General features: G+C 45.5%; 3 protein-coding genes across 5 annotated transcripts in view; all 3 read left to right on the top strand.

Annotated features, from left to right (window-relative positions):
• EIPR1 (EARP complex and GARP complex interacting protein 1) overlaps positions 1-18,417 on the top strand; it is an 80,978-nt gene that overhangs the window by 52,527 nt on the left and 10,034 nt on the right. Inside the window, exons 7-10 of one of the 3 annotated variants that reach the window (XM_020782610.3) lie at positions 73-240; positions 2,202-2,369; positions 2,457-2,480; positions 3,693-3,751. In XM_020782610.3, coding sequence (XP_020638269.2) covers positions 73-240; positions 2,202-2,369; positions 2,457-2,480; positions 3,693-3,711 — 379 coding nt within the window. In that variant the 3' untranslated portion in view covers positions 3,712-3,751. Of the gene's footprint in view, positions 1-72; positions 241-2,201; positions 2,370-2,456; positions 2,481-3,692; positions 3,752-18,417 lie in introns of those variants that run through there. The other 2 variants (XM_020782608.3, XM_020782609.3) reach the window with 2 other exon arrangements.
• LOC144587799 (uncharacterized) overlaps positions 1-18,417 on the top strand; it is an 887,030-nt gene that overhangs the window by 862,213 nt on the left and 6,400 nt on the right. The gene's annotated exons all lie outside the window — the stretch shown is intronic.
• On the top strand, positions 3,850-7,114 carry LOC144587803 (uncharacterized). The gene has a single exon (XM_078389124.1). It carries the CDS (start codon positions 4,123-4,125, stop codon positions 6,394-6,396), a length of 2,274 nt encoding a protein of 757 aa, XP_078245250.1. The 5' UTR covers positions 3,850-4,122; the 3' UTR covers positions 6,397-7,114.

Genomic DNA, 18,417 nt, shown 5'->3' with positions numbered 1-18,417 from the left:
TTCCTGTGAGCTCGGTTTTCCTTCAGACCTATGGTTTTTTCCTAAACATGTCACCTTCTTTTCTCACTGCAGCCAAATATATTGTATAGAAAATGCCCATGGGCAGCTGGTGCGGGACCTGGATTTTAATCCCAACAAACAATACTACCTGGCTAGTTGTGGTGATGACTGCAAGGTGAAATTCTGGGACACAAGAAACGTCAATGATCCAGTAAAGACGCTAGAGGAGCATTCTCACTGGTAAAGTGAATTCATCTGAAGGGAGGATTTCTTCTATTCAGTCTAATATCCTGTTTTGAAAACCATACAAGGACGTTTAGCTCATGCTGTAGATCGGGTTCCCTCCCGTCCCCCCCCCACAGAGTTTTGAAATTTTAATACAGTTTATGCATGCTAAAAGCTAGCTAGTGTTTATGTTCTGAGAAGGTATTGTCCGCATTGTAAAGCAGTTTTAAAACTGTTTTTACAGCAGAGATTAGCAATTCCCTTTTGTTGAAGATTTATGTCGAAAGATTTTTGCATAGCCAAGAGACAGAACGTTGTTCATACTTCAGAGATTTTGGGGGCAGCTGCATCTGTGGCAAAATAGTTCTGCACCCTGAAGCTACTTCCGGACTGCTACTGAAGATTCAGCTTCATAGAAACACTGTTATTTATTGAGATTATTATTAAGCTACCAGAAGAGCAGAAAATCTGGAGACATTTGGTATTAACATGACACATAAATTTGAAAGCACAATTAGTCGTGTTAATCCTCCCTTTGTTTTATGGACTATTTTAGCTGTTCACAGTGAGGATTTGAGGTAAATTTGGCTTTCATTTATCAAGTTAATATAAGTAATCCATGTTTTGCTTTGGGGGAAATGTTTTCTTTTCAGAAAGTCTGTGTGATGTTATACACAATAGGCAAACCTTCACATTGCAAGATCTCTTATCATTTTTGGTCTCTGCCTCAATAGAACCTGTTGGTTATCTCTATAAAAATGGCCTTGCCAAAAATAAATAATGTTTAAGGACAATTTTTGGTAATTTTCCACTTATTCTATCTAGATTTTGATTGTATATAGCTTAGTTATCTACCTCCAGCTTGGCTTAACTCAGATGCAAAGAATATGGTACTGCTACGGGGCTGCTTATTCATACTTCTAGGGAAAACAGCTGAAGCAATCTTGTGATGTTCTGGCCATCCAAGGAAAAGAATAAAGTATTATTATTTTACTGGCCTGGGAGGATATATATCAGCATAGCATTTCACAAACCAGCCCGGAGTCCTCCAAAATAGGCACAGATGGCTACTGGAGGAAGGAATCCATGAAAATAGCTTTCCACCATTAGCCATCAAAGGGAGAGTCACGTGGGTAGAGTTTCATTCACAGGTAGTCTGAATCTAGCCTATTGCCTCTAAGAACTAGACTGAAGTGATCCCAAGCAAATAGTCCATAATACGTCCTCAGCAATCCATCTGTAAAATGACATCCTGGAATTTCTGTAGCATGATCACCTGGAAGATGGTCAACTGGTGGATGAAGATGATTGCCTATTTATATCAAGGATGTTGGGAAGTCTTTGGATCCGAGTCCCAAGTCTGAGTCTTTGATGCCAAGTCCTGAGTCCCAAGCCGAAACCTGAGTCCCTATTAAAAACAAACTTTTTTTCTCCAGAAAAAAGGGAGGGGGTGGGTGGATTCACAAGTTGAGTCCAAGCTGTTGAAACACCTGAGTCTGAGTCAAGTCACCAGTGTGACGTACAGTGGTGCCTCACTTTACGATTGCCCCACATTACGACAAATCTGCTGAACGATGATCTTTTGCGATCGCGAAACGATGGTCTAAATGGGAGAATTTCGCTTTGTGATGATTGGTTCCCTGCTTCGGGAACCGATTCTTCGCAAAATGACGTTTTTAGAACAGCGGTTTCAAAATGGCCGCCGGGTAATTAAAATGGCTCCCCGTTGTGTTTAGGGACAGATTCCTCGCTATACAGGCAGCGACAATGGCCATCATATGGAGGATCTTTGCTGGACGGTGAGTTTTTACCCCATTGGAACGCATTGAACGGGTTTCAATGAACGGATTATTGTCATTAAGTGCGGCACCACTGTAAGTCCAACTTAACAGTGAATCCTGTGACTCAAGTCCCCATCCCTGGTTTATATGTAGTTGCACCACTGATTGACTTTTTTGATGTCTTAATGACTGCAGGGTTTGGAATGTTCGTTACAATCATTCCCATGACCAATTAGTGCTTACTGCCAGCAGTGACAGCCGGGTCATTCTGTCCAACATGGTATCCATTTCTTCTGAGCCCTTTGGCCACCTGGTAGATGATGACGAGCTCAGTGACCAGGAAGACCATCATCAAGAAGACAAGTAAGAACTTTGTTGTTAATTAACTATCTTGACTTTGAAATGAGTTCTGGTTAACTCAGCTCATGAGACAATCTCTATTGGCCTTAGGATTTTTGTGTATGCACCATACAGGTAAGTAGCTGAACTTACTTCACCTTTGTGTTGCTGTAGAGGTGGCACTTATCCTAGTTTCAATGGTGTTTTTTCTACCTTTTACACACTGGAATTCACAGGGTATCACTGAGTTGGATCAAAAGCCTGTGGAAGGAGGTCATTCACTTTCATGGGTCTCTATATTACATGGAAGGTGGAAAGGTTTTATTGTTTCTTAGTGACATGTCTTAGAGGAACTATGTGGGTCACAAAACCACAAATTAGAATGTCTGTTATTGTTACAGTCTTACACTGGCAGACTCCAGTATGTTGATTTTAACTGTAAGAATCCAATATCCATACTGACACACTTTGGGGTGCAAGATGGGCTTCTGGTGTTCCATTCTGCATTGCTCTGTGGACTACCAGACACTGCTTTTGAGGTGTCCTGGGGAAGGAGGATGGGAAAAGGCCCTTAGCAGAATCCATCACTCGTGCAGTATTTTTTGTGTTTGTGGCCTTTTGGGTTCTGTCAACGAAATCCTGAATGCAGGGGTGGAGAAGCTTTGGCCCTTCAGATGTTTTTGATTTCCCCAGAAGTCTCAGCCAACATGGCCACGATAAAAGATGATAAGAATTATAGTTAGAACATTTCCTCTCTTCTGCTGCTCTCTGGAGTCCTGTGGCTCTCCATGAGCTGGACTGTGGCTCCTATTTTCCCTGATCATTCCGTGTTGGCTGGAGCCGTTAAAAACGGGTGACATTTACAGGGGCACAGGATCCTCCCCAACACCCTATTGCACCTGCTTCTTTTAAAAAAATTAAATAAAATGAGAATCCCCTTCTAATGGTAAATGTATAGACTTAAAGTCTGCTGGTTAGAAAAGTGTCATTTAAAGCCGTATGCTTAATAGCATTCATCGATTTGGGAGGATTATGCATCCTCCAAAAGCAGTTGGTTGCTTATGTGAGCTTTTTATAACACAGGAAAATCACTTTGCTATTATGTGTGATCTAGTTTATCTCTAGTAATTTTAAATGCACTATTTCATTTCTCTCCACCAGTGAACGTAGTAAACGCTTGTTCCATCCTGTAAGCTTTTAAATATCAGGCACTTCCTAAGAGAGGGCCGTTCCCTTTTCTTTCTTTCTCATACTAAACATGTCCAGTTCATTTAAAGTTTTCCATATGTGCTTTCTTGTCCTTAAGACCTTTATAATCCTTACAGCTTTCCTCTGGATCTTTTCCAGATCTCAGCAACTTCCTTGAAGTGTCATTTACTCTGAACTGCAGTATTTAAGACAATGTTCTTCAGCGTGGTCTTCTGTGAATGCACACATAAAGGGTTAACCAGCGCCAGCGTAGGTCTCTTCGGAATGTTCCAGAGCTCTGAAAAAGAAACAAAGTTAGGGCTGCCTATACTGCGCATGCTCCGCCCACCCAAGCCTCAGTTCCATTTCTCCGCCGGCTGAAGTGGTTCTCTTTGGTTCTCAGCTCGTTAGATTGTTCTTAATCCGCTAATTATTGGCTTGTTCATCTGGTTTTTTGACCCTAGCCTGTTTACCGACTACTCTGCTGCCTACTGTTTGGACTGGTAACGTTTTTTCCCTTTCTTTTCGCCCCTTTGGGCTTCCATTGGTTTTTCCCGCCCTTTTTAACGGACGCCTGCTTGCCTTCCTTATGCCCCCACCACCATCGGGCCCTTTCAGAAAGTGCGTGCTCTGTTCAGCTAAGATCCCTCATCAGGACGGGCACGACACTTGTTTGATCTGCCTTGGTGAATCGCATTCTCCTCAGGACTGCAGACACTGTAAAGCGTTCACCAGGGCTGCCCTGAAAGCTCGGCAGAGACGCCTTCAGCTCCATCTGTGGGACGCGGCTCTTTCGGCTTCTAAACCCTCAGCCATGGAGCTCCCCTCGGCTTCCCCGTCTACCTCCACAGGGCAGGAGCTTACCTCGCAGTCAGCGCCTAAGGCGACAGACGCTCCAGCTGCTAAGCCTCCAAAAAGATCCTCAAAGGCTAAGAAATCTTCTGCAGCTCAGGCGGGCTCCGCTCCCAAGTCTGCAAAACAATTGAAGACAAAAGCGTCAGTGAAATCTCTGGACGCACCAAGTCAAGCCATGCCTGCCTCCCTATCCCTGCTTTCTCCTATCTTGGAAGCTTCTCTACGGGATAAGGGTTCTACATCGGAGGCGACTACACCAATCCCTCCAAGGCAGGCTGAGCCAATTCGACCCCTTGGCGCTCCCTCTCCCACGCCAAGTCAGCTTGTACGAGCCACTACAAGCTTGGGTTCTGGCCATTCTAGCCCTATTTCCTCTGGGCGGCCATCTCCGGCTCATTCCGTGTCTCCGTTGCCTTCGCACTCCCCCTCGATCCCGCGCAAGAACAAGGAGAAGCGCAAACACCTTTCGCGCGATCGACATCGGTCGTCGCACAGGGGGAGTGTCGAGAGACACCACCGTTCCCGACGTCGCCGGCATTCCTCATCTGATTCGTCATCGACCTCGTCGGGACGGCGCAAACGACGTCGTCACCATCGTCGGAGGCGTTCATCGACCTCGTCATCTTCTGCGTCGACGCCTCGCCCCCATCGACGTCGACGCGTCAAGTACATCTATGTGTCATCTTCTGCTTCTTCCGCTTCGGACTCGTCGCCACCGCGGAAGCGTCGACGTCGGCGGCAGCGCCCTCTCGGCCCAGCTGCCCCGCAACTCCCCGGACCCGATCGGCCTCCTCAGCCTCCTCTCCCATCCATCCCGGCACCCCAACCGCAGCCGACTCCCCGACTCGACGTCGAACCTCGACGTCCTAAAAAGCATGGGATCTCTTCGTCGGAGGATGACTCCCCCTTTTCGTCTCAGGATTCTGTCTCCGAGGAGACCCCATCTGAAAGACCTAAACTGGATGATTTACCCCTTGGAGAAACAGTGGGATCCGACACCGGTGATCCCCATGAGTCATCCCCATCTGAAGACTTCTCCTCATATTCTCAGATGCTGGCACGTTTAGCCAAGGCTCTTAAGCTTCGCATGGATGAGCCCCCACCCCCAGAGGAAGACCTCATCTTTGGGGACATTAATAAAGAAAGATCTCCTCCACCCAGCCTTTCTTATCTCCCAGCATTGCTTTCAATCATCAAAGACTTCTGGGAACACCCTTCCTCATCGGTTCCCCTCCCTAAAAGAACTGAAAACATGTATAGGATTAATGACGAGGACGCTAAATTTCTCCTGAAGCATCCTATCCCGAACTCTCTCATTGTGGAATCTAGCTGCTCCAAACCTTCCGGGCGTGCCCACGTTGTACCAACTAACAAGGAAGGCAGAAAACTGGAAATGTTGGGCAGGAGGCTTTATTCTCTCATCTCCTTTGTTTTACGTGTGGCTAACTATCAGACGGCCCTCGGTGCATATCAAAAACAGCTGTGGCTCAAGATCATGCCTGCCTTGAAACTGTTACCTGATGAAGTCAAGCAGGGCTATATGAACACCTACGAGGAAGCGCAGACTGTCTCGAAACATCAAAGAATCGCCACTAGGCATTCTGTGGAGGCGGCTGCCAGAATTTTAGTCTCCTGCGTATCACTTCGCAGGCACGCTTGGCTACGATCTGCAAACATTTTAGAGGATGTAAAAGCCAAAGTTGAAGATCTACCCTTTGATGCCTCAGGTCTTTTCCATAGTAAAACCGACAGTCATCTCGAGGATGTTCACAAGGCTAAAAAGACTGCCAAGTCTTACTACATTCAGCCTCAACCCAGGTTTTCTAAACCATACTGGAAACGGTCACCTAACCGTTATCAGCATTCTCCTCAGTTCAGAACCTACAAGAATCAGTCTCAATCCAGGGTGACGTCTGCCCCTACCACCTCGCAGACTTACCGTAATCAGCCCTCTCAACGACGCCAATCTTACAAACCACCTGCCAAGAAACAAAAACATTTTCTTTGACTTACCTCCGATTTCCTCCTTCCTCGGCTCCGATACAAGGCTCCAACCGTTCTTCTCAAACTGGTCCGCCATCACAAACGATTCCTGGGTTCTAGATATAATCTCCTCCGGGTACAGACTGGAATTTCTCGACCGTCCTCCTTTGGGTCATTTAGAATTTACTTCTTTCGACTCCGCCCTACAAGAGGAGGTAAATTCGTTACTGGAGAAAGATGCTATCCAACGCGTCCCTGCAAGAGACATCTTAAACGGCTTCTATTCCAGATATTTCGCTGTTCCCAAAAAAGGAGGAGGCATACGCCCCATTCTGGATCTCAGGCTTCTCAACACTTACCTGCATACCCGTCGCTTCCGCATGGTGACGTTGGAATCCATCATCCACCTCCTAAAAAGAAAAAACTGGTTCACCGTAATAGACCTAAAGGACGCTTACTTTCATATTACCATTCATCCCGCTCATCGCAAATTTCTCAGGTTCATTTTTCAAGATGTCGTTTACCAGTTTCTCGCCCTTCCCTTCGGTTTGGCCACAGCTCCCCGTACTTTTACAAAATGTATGGCACCTGTTGCAGCGTTTCTAAGGTTGCACGGCGTGCAGGTGTTCCCGTACATCGACGATTGGTTGCTCGTCGCATCATCAAAACGTCAAGCCGCAAGAAACACCAACTACACCCTTCAGGTGCTACACAGTCTGGGCCTTACTGTGAATTACGACAAATCCCATCTCAATCCCTCCAAGATCATCCACTACATCGGAGCAAAACTAGATGCCTCCAAAGGCCGAATTTTTCTTCCGCGAAGCCGAATACGAAAGATCCGCAAGGCTGTAAAAAAGTTCAAGCCAGGGGCAAAGGTGCCTGCCGCACACGCTCAGCACCTTCTGGGCCTGATGTCATCCACGACCCCCTGTCTTTCTCATGCCAGGCTGAAACTCAGGTCTCTTCAGGTCTGGCTACTATCTCTGTTCAATCCCTTGCGAGATCCTCAACACAAACGTCTCAGAGTCACCCCGGAACTCTCCCAACAACTTCAATGGTGGACCTACGCCCCTCATCTGCAAGTAGGTCGCCCCTTTCGGCCTCTCAAATTGACTGTTCAGGTCACCTCGGATGCGAGCCCCACAGGATGGGGAGCCCACTGCGGCCGTCATTCTGTTCATGCTCTATGGTCGCACCAGGAGCGCCTGTTCCACATCAACCTACTAGAAGTGCTAGCAATCTTCAAAGCCTTGAGAGCCTTCTTCCCACTAGTACGTGGCCGTGGTGTTCAGGTTGTCACAGACAACACCACGGCCATGTACTACCTCAACAAACAGGGGGGCACTCGCTCCCACTCCCTACTGTTTCTAACAATAACTCTATGGGAATGGTGTTATCGTCACCACATTTTTCTCCGAGCCATTCATGTGTCCACAGAAGACAACTCACGAGCGGACGAGCTCAGCCGCCGCAACAGTCAGATGCACGAATGGGAACTCAACCCTTCAGTGTTCCTTCATCTATGCCGTCGTTGGGGTACTCCGGTCTTGGACGTTTTTGCGACGGAGCGCAACAAGAAGTGTCCTCGTTACGCCTCCAAGGCGGGACGGGGTCTGCACTCGGAAGGGGATGCTTTCATGATCTCGTGGAGAATGGGCCTTCTTTACCTTTTCCCCCCATTCCCACTGGTTCACAGGACAATAGTGAAGCTTTCTCACGATCCTGTCCCTGCGATTCTCATAGCGCCCTTCTGGCCACGCCAGCCGTGGTTTCCCACTCTGCTCACACTCTCATCGGACTACATCAAGCTCCCCTCTCTTCCAGATCTCCTTTCCCAGGATGCGGGGAAGATTCTCCACCCCGATATCGACACGATTCATCTCACAGCGTGGAGAATAGGCCCGAAATCAAAGAGATTTTAGATAAGTCCAGGAAGGACTCTACTTCCTTGTTATATGGCTACAAATGGAAGAGCTTCCTGAAGTTCACTTCCGAAAGGGGTCTACCTTCATCGCCTACCTCCCTTTCGGCTCTGTTGCAGTTTTTGCGTTACCTGTTCGACTTTCACTTATCTGTGTCCACCCTCAAAGTTTATGTTGCTGCCATCGTGTCCTTTCAACCCACGGGATCTTCAGCATCTCGGCTGTTTTCGCACCCCACTGTTAAAACTTTTCTTAAAGGGGTTGCACACGCCAGGCCTCCAATCAAACGACCAGTTCCACAATGGTCTCTCCACTTGGTCCTTCAAGCTCTGATGCGGCCACCTTTTGAGCCACTTGCTACCTGCGATCTGAAGATGTTATCCTTCAAGGTGTTGTTTTTGGTCGCGATTACCTCGGCCAGGAGGGCCAGTGAGCTAGCCGCACTTAGAGCGGACCAACCTTTTCTACAGTTCTATCATGACAAGGTCATCCTTCATACAGATATCTCCTTTCTTCCTAAAGTGGTTTCTGACTTTCACGTGAATCAGCCTCTCATACTGCCAACCTTCTTCTCTTCACCATCTACTGACACTGAGCGCATGCTCCACTCTCTAGATGTCAGGCGTGCTCTTTCTTTCTATGTTTCTCGGACCAAGGACTTTCGTCTATCACCCAAACTCTTCTTGTGTTTCTACGGTCACAAGAAGGGTCTTCCCGCTTCTTCCTCCTCACTCTCTAGATGGTTGGTTTCGGTTATCTCCTTGGCCTATGACCTTCAACATCGAACACCTCCAGATGGCCTACGGGCTCACTCCACGAGAGCTGTGTCTTCTTCAGCGGCGTTGCTTCGTGGTGTGGACTTGTCAGATATCTGCAGGACTGCTACATGGTCCCGAGTATCCACGTTTATCTCACACTATCGTCTGGATCTCAGGGCCAAACAGGAGACACGATTTGGGAGAGCTGTGCTGTCTTCTGCCTTTCAGTGACGGCCCTCCCTCCGGTAAGATAGCTTGTTAGTCACCCTTTATGTGTGCATTCACAGAAGACCACGCTGAAGAAAGAAGGGTTACTTACCTGTAACCATGGTTCTTCAAGTGGTCATTCTGTGAATTCACACAACCCACCCGACCTCCCCGCTATCCGTCACTGCGTTCGCGAGCATGGATTGCTTACCTGTGGCGGATAAACGGAACTGAGGCTTGGGTGGGCGGAGCATGCGCAGTATAGGCAGCCCTAACTTTGTTTCTTTTTCAGAGCTCTGGAACATTCCGAAGAGACCTACGCTGGCGCTGGTTAACCCTTTATGTGTGAATTCACAGAATGACCACTTGAAGAACCATGGTTACAGGTAAGTAACCCTTCTTTTTACCAGTGCGTAACGGAGAAGGGTTATCAGTCTTAGAAAACAATCTCCTGGTATAGAAGTATGAATAACAATGGTCTTTTATTCTGCAGCATTACATTTTGATATATACTGTGAATTGTTCAGTGTCGGCAGTACATCTTTCTTAGAAGTGTTGTTACTCACCTCTTTTCTTTCCCACTTGGATCAAGTTTACAGTTGTGAACATGTGGAGTGCTTTATTGTGGCTATTCCAGCTGTTCACTTGATTGTAAGAGTTTAGACTTTTTCTCAAAGTGTTATAGGGGATTTTCAAGCCCTCCATCTAATTTTTTTATTATTCTTCAATGGAGGGTCAAATGTTATCCCCGTGTATACTCTGACTGACATGGTGTAACATGTGATGTGAAACACACGTGCATAGGTCAACAATGTTTCAGTGAAGGAGGCATAACATTACACACATATGAGTCATGTATCATTCTGTCTCCACCTCCCCTAACCTTGTGCTGCACCTTCTCACCTTACTCAAAAAAGAGCCAGTTGTCTGGGTCAAACCAACCTCTCCGTTGTCCACCATGTCCCTGACCTCGCATAAACCCAGACCAAAAGCTGAAAGCTTTATCTATCATAAATGTTTTGGACTACAACTTCCAGAATCCACAACCAGCATGGCCAGTGGTGGATAATTTTGGGACTGACAGCCCGGAACATGGGAAGAAGCAAAGGTCCCCAACTCTTGTGGTTCTTAACCTTGGGTCCCCAGATGTTCTTGGACTACAACTCCCAGAAATCTTGGCCAGCACAATTAGTGGTGAAGACATCTGGAAGTTTTAGTCCAGGAACATCTGGGGACCCAAGATGAGCCACTACTGTTTTAGCATATTGTGAGATAGTGAGTGGCTAGACACAGCTGCTCAACATTATCTGGACAGGCAACCAAGAACATACTGATGGAATAAGAGGCTCACAAGAAGATATTTTACCCAAGGCCTTCACAGATCTGGAGCTGAACCATTATTGAATATATGAATCAGACTATAGAATCTCTCCAGTATTCATTGTACATGAAGTGAATCTATAGTACAGCCACAGTGTAAGAGTGAAATGAGAACTAAGGGCCATTTCACCAACAAGAACACTCATAGTAGGGATGTATTAGCTGCTTAGATACTAACATGATCAGCATTCCAAGCCACAGTATTTCTTTTGGTTATGTGGGACCATGGAGAACAACCTGGCCACCCCTATCCTAGCAAGTCGCAGTGTAAAGCCAAGTGGATGTAATTTTAGTCGTAGAGTGGATCTGAGCCACCTGTAGCCACATGTTTGAACTTTGTTCAGTCCTACCAGAGTTCTCCTGCACTTGTCCAGTAGGGAAATGTTTGTCACATATAAATGGGTGCCGTTATTGCAGTCTCTTTAAAATATCAGCGAGAGAAATATACCTGTAGCTACACTTTAGGTCAATATGGATGGACATCGCTTGGTGAAATTCCAGAAAAATTGGGGAAGGTAAGACTCTCTAGAGGTTCAACGACCAGAAATGACTGCATGTACCCTTTATTAATAAAATATGTAAAAGAAGGAGACACCTGCAAATTTGATCGACTTTTATGGTTTCTATAGTTGTTGAATTTAACTTTCTTGACAAATACTTTTTTTTTGTTTAAATGGGGTGTTCAATCCTTCTGTAAATTTTAATATTCCACTTGTGTGCATTCGTAGTTCATCCATCATGATTCTGTCAGTCATTGAAAGGACACAATGAATGTCAGTCTCCAAATATCCTTGCTATGTTAACATGCATAGCGGAAACAAAAACCACTATTTATCTCACTTTAACACTTACATTTCTTCATTTGCAACAAGCAATATCAACTATCACCAAATTATATAAATCACTGGAATGGACATAAACAATGACTGATATCCTCTTATCGTACCTTCTATTGCATAAGGCTGATGACATAATCAAGCAGGATAATTTTTTTGAAATTGTGCATTCCCCCCTTCATCTCCTCAGGTCCCTGTGAGTCCTGAGTAATCCCTTTCGTTTTCAGGAAGCTGCAGAGGCTGTGAGATGGTAGGAGAAAGTCTTTAATTGCCAAACGTTGCTCCTGATGAGATGGCTTAACTGGTGGCAGCAATTTTCATTAATTAAAGACTTCCTCCTTCTGTCCCACAGCCCCCACAGTTTCCTGACAATGAAAGGGATTACTGGGGACTTGTAACAACATTGGGAAGGGAGAAGAAAATGTTTAACATCTTTTTAAAAATGCCCTGGCTGATGATATAATTAGCCTTCTGCCATTGAATGTACACCAAACAAGATTTCAGACATTCTGTATCTCTGGTTGCTTATTTGAAAGAATAGGTAAGCCCCCCCCCCCCAAAAGAAAAAGAAAAAGAAAGCACCTGGTGATATAAAGGACTGAACTGTAATTGATGCATCTTCAACACTTCAAGGTCTAAGGAAAGCCCAAAGAGTTTGAGGCTTCCTACTTTGAGAGGCTGTCGGAATCAACCAAATTAGGATATGACACAGAACACAAGTAACATTAGTAAAACACATTGCAAAATGATTGCAGAATATGTATTATCACTGTTTTAGATGGATGACTACCAGTCAAAAGCCATTGCCCATCTACTCCTTCCATTCCATCTTTACCTTATTATTGGGTCTTGTGTTGGTGGTACTCCTCACGTTCTTTTTAAAAAAATCCATATTGACTTTTTTGTTGTTGTTTTGCCCAAGCATGTGTTCTCCTTCCCCTCCTTCATTTTCCAAAAGAAGCCTTCTTGTCTATAATGGCTTCCCTGATTCTGCTCATACTGCTACCCTCGTGGCCTTGCCAGTACCTTTCCCATTCTGATGGAGTTTATAATACTTTTTATCTTCCTTGTTTACCAGCCCCACTTTTTAAAGATGTTGGCTCTTCTGAAGTCAAATGTAACCACTCTGGAGTGTCTTGGCAATTGCCCACTTTACATTTATGTTCAATTTGATAGCACTGTGGTGAGTGTTCTAGAAGGCTCAACCTCATTATTTCTCATGTTAGATCCTGATACTTGTTAGGATTAAATCTACAATGATTGTTTCTCTAGTTGCTTCCCTAACTAAATGTTATAGGACATAATCATTAAGGGTTTCTAGAAATGTTATCTCTTTGTTCTAATAAGCATATGCCTTTACTGAGCCCATGTGAGAGGCAGGCGATGTTTCCCATTTCTACAATGTCATCATCGTTGTTTGCTTTCCTGATATTTTCCTGCATCTCAATAGGACTAAATTAGTATCTGGATCTGTCATTGCCCCCAGCAGTGACCCTGTCTGCCCTGCTTAAGGATTCTAGTTCATTTTACTGTATACCCCCTTTGATGCAGTCCTTTGTTCATTTATACACTTACTACTATCTGACTATTATTTATATGGTCTGAAATCCAGTAGTAAGTTATAACTAGAGTAGACCAATTGAATTAGTGGTCTTTTGGTGAGTTGCCTCCTCCATAAGTTCCATTGATTCAAATGGGTCCGCTCTGGTTGCAACTTGCTACTGGATTTCAGCCACTGCTTCCATGTAACTCAGGTTATCTAGCTGTCTGCTAAACAAATATAGTGTTGACATGGAGTATAAAGTGATGTATAAGTATGTTAATATGAAAACTAAAGAACAATACTACAAATGGGGACACAAATTGGACACTTAAGAGTGACACCATCCATAGTTTGCCCCTTTTTTGTTTCTCCTGTTTTGTTTATATCCAGGGCTAACCATGTCGCACATGTTTGTGCTGTAGAGTGGGGATGGAGGCTGGCTACAGGCAGTAAACCATGGCGGGTTCACTATCCTCTCAGGCTGAAAGCAGGCTCTCAAGAGTCTTTGCCCTGAGGGAGCAGGGCCTCCCCCAGTACCCTTGGTCTGCCCCCCTCCGGGGGGAAGAACAGCTCCGAGCCATTCTTTCCATGGCTGAATTCCATGGTGCTCTTTGGAGAGGGGGCAGGTTACATGGTGAGATGGGAAACATAAGTGTCATGGCTTCACTGATGAGTCATCAATCAAGAACGGGCGGGAGCCTCTCAGAATCAACATGGACGAGGAACTGTCAGATCCTGACAGACAGACCTGGGCCCGTGAGAGAGGTCTAAGCCCTGAACCCAAATGCAGGTGCTTCTGGGGTTGCGTTCGAAGAGGCTGGGCCTGCAGGTGAAAGGCCCAGGGAGATCCCCAGACAAAGTGCCTGGCTCAAAGGAAAGGCTCCTCAGGTGATGAGGCTTCCTCAGGAGTAGGAGGTCTCCTTCAAGGAAATCTCAGGCCATATCTGGCAGCTGAGCTTAGCATGGGACTCCAGCAGCCTAGCTGTGTAAACCTCAGCTTGGGATCTTGTTTTTGCTGGAAGACAGTGTTTTTTCCTGACTCCTTCCCCACTGAGTATGGCCAGACTGGTTTGTGTCTGCTTCTCCGACTCTCACTGTCTGTGGTGATTCTTATTGGACTTGGCTTTTGACTGTGGTTTTGGATCCCTCTGATCTGCTCGCCGCTTTGGTGAACTGCCAGTTACCTGACACCCATACACACCCGTTGCCTTGACTCTGATGTTGGACTTCCCTGGCCTTGTACCTAAGCTGAGCAAGAGTGCTCCTGCCATTCCAGAGAACAGGACAGAGAGGGAACCAAAAAGAGGGCAGAGGCCTGAAGCGCTGTAGCACCGCAGCAAAAGAGACTCCTGTGCCAGTCAGGCTTTGCACGTCACCAGTGCCATCATGCACCTGCTCCCATTCCAGGAAAAGCATGCCGCCTGTGTATGCAACCACTAGCTTTCATGCCGCCACTGCTGCCTACCCCTCTTGCTGGCTTTCCTGTCCTACTGTGCAGCTGGGGCAAGGTCCTGGCACATCCTCCATAAGAAGAATGGTTACTTGTTTCAGTTTTACAGACCTGTTTTAAAAATGAAAGGAAGAGCTGTTCTCTTGGTAGAGGTGTGTAAAATTGCCAAAGGAGCAATTTTATCTTCCTTGCAACATTACAACTGGTAGTCACTCTGCTTGGCCGCAAAAGGTAGCATAGAAGTGATTCTTTCGACACAGAACCCAGGGAATTCACTGCCACAAAATGTAATAATGGGCATTAGTTTACAAAAATTATTTAATACTCACGATAATGCAGCACCACCACCATCCCAGTTCTGTGGCAGGATGCTTCTGAATAATCTGGAGTGTCAACAGCAGGGGAGGGTTGTTGCTATGAGGTTAGGCAGCCATCTGTCTGATGCATTTTAATGTGGATTTTTGCATTGAGCAGGGGGTTGGACTGGGTGACCTTATAGGCCCCTTCCAACTCCATTATTCTGTGATTCTAAATCCATTTACTTGTCCCAACTGGAGTAAATCCCTTGAATCAGTGATCTTTATGTAAAAGTTTTTGTGCATGGCAGGAGAGGAAGCTGAACACCTTCCATATGCGTTGCCTCCGATGGATTTTTGGCATCACCTGGCAGGACAAAGTTCCAAACAGAGTAGTCCTAGAACGAGCTGGAATTTTCAGCATGTATACATTACTGAAACAGCGACGTCTACGTTGGCTTGGGCATGTTGTGAGAATGGCTGATGGTTGGATTCCAAAGGATCTCCTGTATGGAGAATTAGTGCAGGGACATCGCCCCAGAGGGAGACCCCAACTGCGATACAAGGGTATCTGCAAGTGGGATCTGAAGGCTTTGGAAATGGATCTCAACAGATGGGAAACCCTGACATCTGACCGTTCAGCCTGGAGGCAGGCAGTGCATCACGGCCTATCCCAATTTGAAGAGACCCTTGTCCAGCAGGCCGAGGCAAAGAGGAAGTCACAAAAGCAGCAAAATCAGGGAGCTGGACCGGGGACAGATTGGATTTGTCTTCAGTGTGGAAGAGATTGTCACTCTTGAATTGGCCTCTTCAGCCACACTAGACGCTGTTCCAAGTCCTCCATACAGAGCACGTCACCATAGTCTTTCGAGACTGAAGGATGCCTAACTATGTAAAAGTTGCATTAACAAATCTCATACATTCTGTCCGTCTTCTCTAGTTGGGATTAACAACCTTTATGCCCAGTTTATTGGTTGGTCCTTATCAGAAACACAACACTCAGCTAGGCATTCACGGTGTCCTTCAGTCTGACCCAGCGATTGTCCTGAATTCTTCTCAGAAAGCCCATGCTAATACACACATGCCTGAGGGATTTGGGATTATATGTTTGTCTGAGCAAGATGGACTGTGTAATTGAGACTTTTAAATACATTTAAGATAGATGTACTTGCAGAGCTAGGAGCCAGCTCTCACTTAAAACTGCTTTAAACTAGTCATGATGTTTTCTATTGCTTGAATGGCTCGATAGAGTTTCCTAACTAATAATGGTTTGCAAACCATTTTGGGCAGAGGGGGACTTTTTTTTTAAAATCTAGAAAAGGCTAAAACATGCTAAATGACCTGTTGGATTGTGGTGGTTTTTTAAAAAATAACAAGAAAGATAGAGTCCATGTTTTTGGCTCATCTCCTGTTTTCTGGTTGGAAAGATTCATGTGCTTCTGACTTTATTTTTAAAATGCTGATGTTGACCAGCTGTTGTCAGTGGCTACAGGGACAAGTCATCTGCAGGGTGCATTTTATCACTCTGTTTGGCCCTCGGGCTGCCATCTGAGGTCCTCAGCAATATTCTGTCGCTACTTGACTGAAACAGTTCGTTTTCATTTAACTTTAAGGCTAAACAGTTGATAGCACTTAAAAGCTTGGTGGTTTCTGGAGGTCTTATAAACCCCATTTGGCAATTGCTGCGTGAAGCCATAGGAGCTGCGAAAGTCTGTAGTCTGTTGGCATGAACAATAATTAGAAACAGGAGAACTCTACACCGAAGTAATTATCAGGAAAGAACCGTGCCTCTCTCACTACTGTAATGTCATTTGCCTTCAAGCCATACATCAGAATTAAACTCTGATTGTGTCTGAGGAGCTTTTGGTGAGGTTATACACAACCTGTGCACACCAGAGACAAAGAAGGAAAATCGGAACCTGTTGTCTGCCTGTCTAACAGGTCTTAAACTACATAAAATGGATTATATGATTTCCTTGTCCCCCACATTTGGTAAATTGCTAAGCCATTTATTTATTTTTATTTTGAAATACGCCTACACTGCCTTTTCACAAAAAGTGTTCAAGGCAAATGACACAGTAAGGTATGAAAAAAGAAAGTCAGTTGCCGGTTGGCATATAGCTCAAGATCTCCCGTCTTCTTACATGCTGCATGTACACACACATGTGAACAAGGCCTTTTTTTCCCCCTTTTGGCCTGGAAATACTTTTCTCTGTCCAGGTAGCCTGCTGTTTATTAGAACAGCCCCTAAACTGCACATCCAAATCTCTAGGATATAATAGTATCCCCTTCGAACAGCACAAGTAAGTACAGTGGTGCCCCGCATAGCGACGATAATCCGTTCCGGATAAATCATCGCTATACGGAAATCGCTATACGGAAATGTCGCTATACGAAGCAAAAACCCCATAGGAATGCATTAAACTCACCACTAAGCAGGAATCTTCCATATGGCCGCCCTTTTCGCCACCTCGGTAAGCGAGGAATCTGCGCGAAAACGCTGCAGGTGGCCATTTTCTTGACCCAGCGGCCATTTTGGAACTGCCGATCAGCTGTTCTAAAACATCGCAATGCGATCGCAAAAGCGATGGCAAAAAAACGCATCGCTATGCAGATTCGTCGTTAAACAGTGCGCTCGTTAAGTGAGGCACCACTGTACTAAAATGGATACTGACCTCCATTTTCCCTTTAAGGACTTTTCAGATGGGTTACTAAAATGAATATAACCAACTGTCAACATATGTTTTGATGATGATGATAAAGTCATTAATTCTTTATGTAGCAATTCTTACATTGGCTGAGATAAATGTAAGACCATCTCAATGACTGCCTGTTGTATATATGAAATCTTGGGTCTCGCATTGTCTCTTCCCTCCCACCATCGCATATGGGCAGAGCATGGAATAGGTAGACTACAACTCCCAGAATGTGGCCCTGCCAACTAGGGATTCTGGGACGTGTAATTCTGAAAAGCAACCTTTTCTAAACACTGCATTTGAGAAAAGGGAGGATGTAGTGCATATTTTATTTCAGACTATGGAAATATCTCTTCCTGGCCATCTGAATTGTGTCAGTGAGAAAATAAGAAATTTCTCTGTCAGCCAGAAGGGAAAAGAAGCCCACCTGTGCCAGGTACTGTCTCGTCTCATGTTTAATTTCTGTTAGGAGTCCTTGCCTGTGCTCAGAGTTGCTTAGAGAAAATTACAGGTTGTCATTCGGCTCCCTCATCGGTGAGCTGCTGCAGCAGAGGCGACATTTATCGGAAAAGCAGCCCTTTGCCTCTTCATGAAGTACAAGCTTGTATAGTCTGCACTTTTGAAAAGGGGTGGGAGAACAAGCTCCTCCATTTGGCATGCTCCCAGTTTAGCTTAATCCCCAAAGGGTGAGACAGCGGCAGACAGTACAGTTTAAGGGAACCAAAAATAGCAAGAGGGAGCAGGAACGCACGATAGTGGTTTCTCTGTTAATGCAATGCATGGTTCTTTAGCATACCTTTCCCCCATGGCTTAAGTTTAATTATTACACAAATCATGAGCGTATCCTGTTCCACACAACCTCTGGCAGGAAGGCAGTGGTGGGAGCCAGCAACTTGTTCATGCTTATTTATTGAACTCCTAGTTAACTCAAACCCCCAGTTAGCTGAAAGTCGGC

Source organism: Pogona vitticeps, chromosome 1 (assembly GCF_051106095.1).
Source record: "Pogona vitticeps strain Pit_001003342236 chromosome 1, PviZW2.1, whole genome shotgun sequence".
NCBI lineage: Eukaryota > Metazoa > Chordata > Lepidosauria > Squamata > Agamidae > Pogona > Pogona vitticeps.
Note: the sequence above shows the minus strand (reverse complement) of the source record. Positions and strands in the feature narration are given on the sequence as shown.

Excerpts from the sequence above, each read along its gene's own strand:
- LOC144587803 (XM_078389124.1), top strand. The coding sequence starts at position 4,123 with ATGCCCCCACCACCATCGGGCCCTTTCAGAAAGTGCGTGCTCTGTTCA.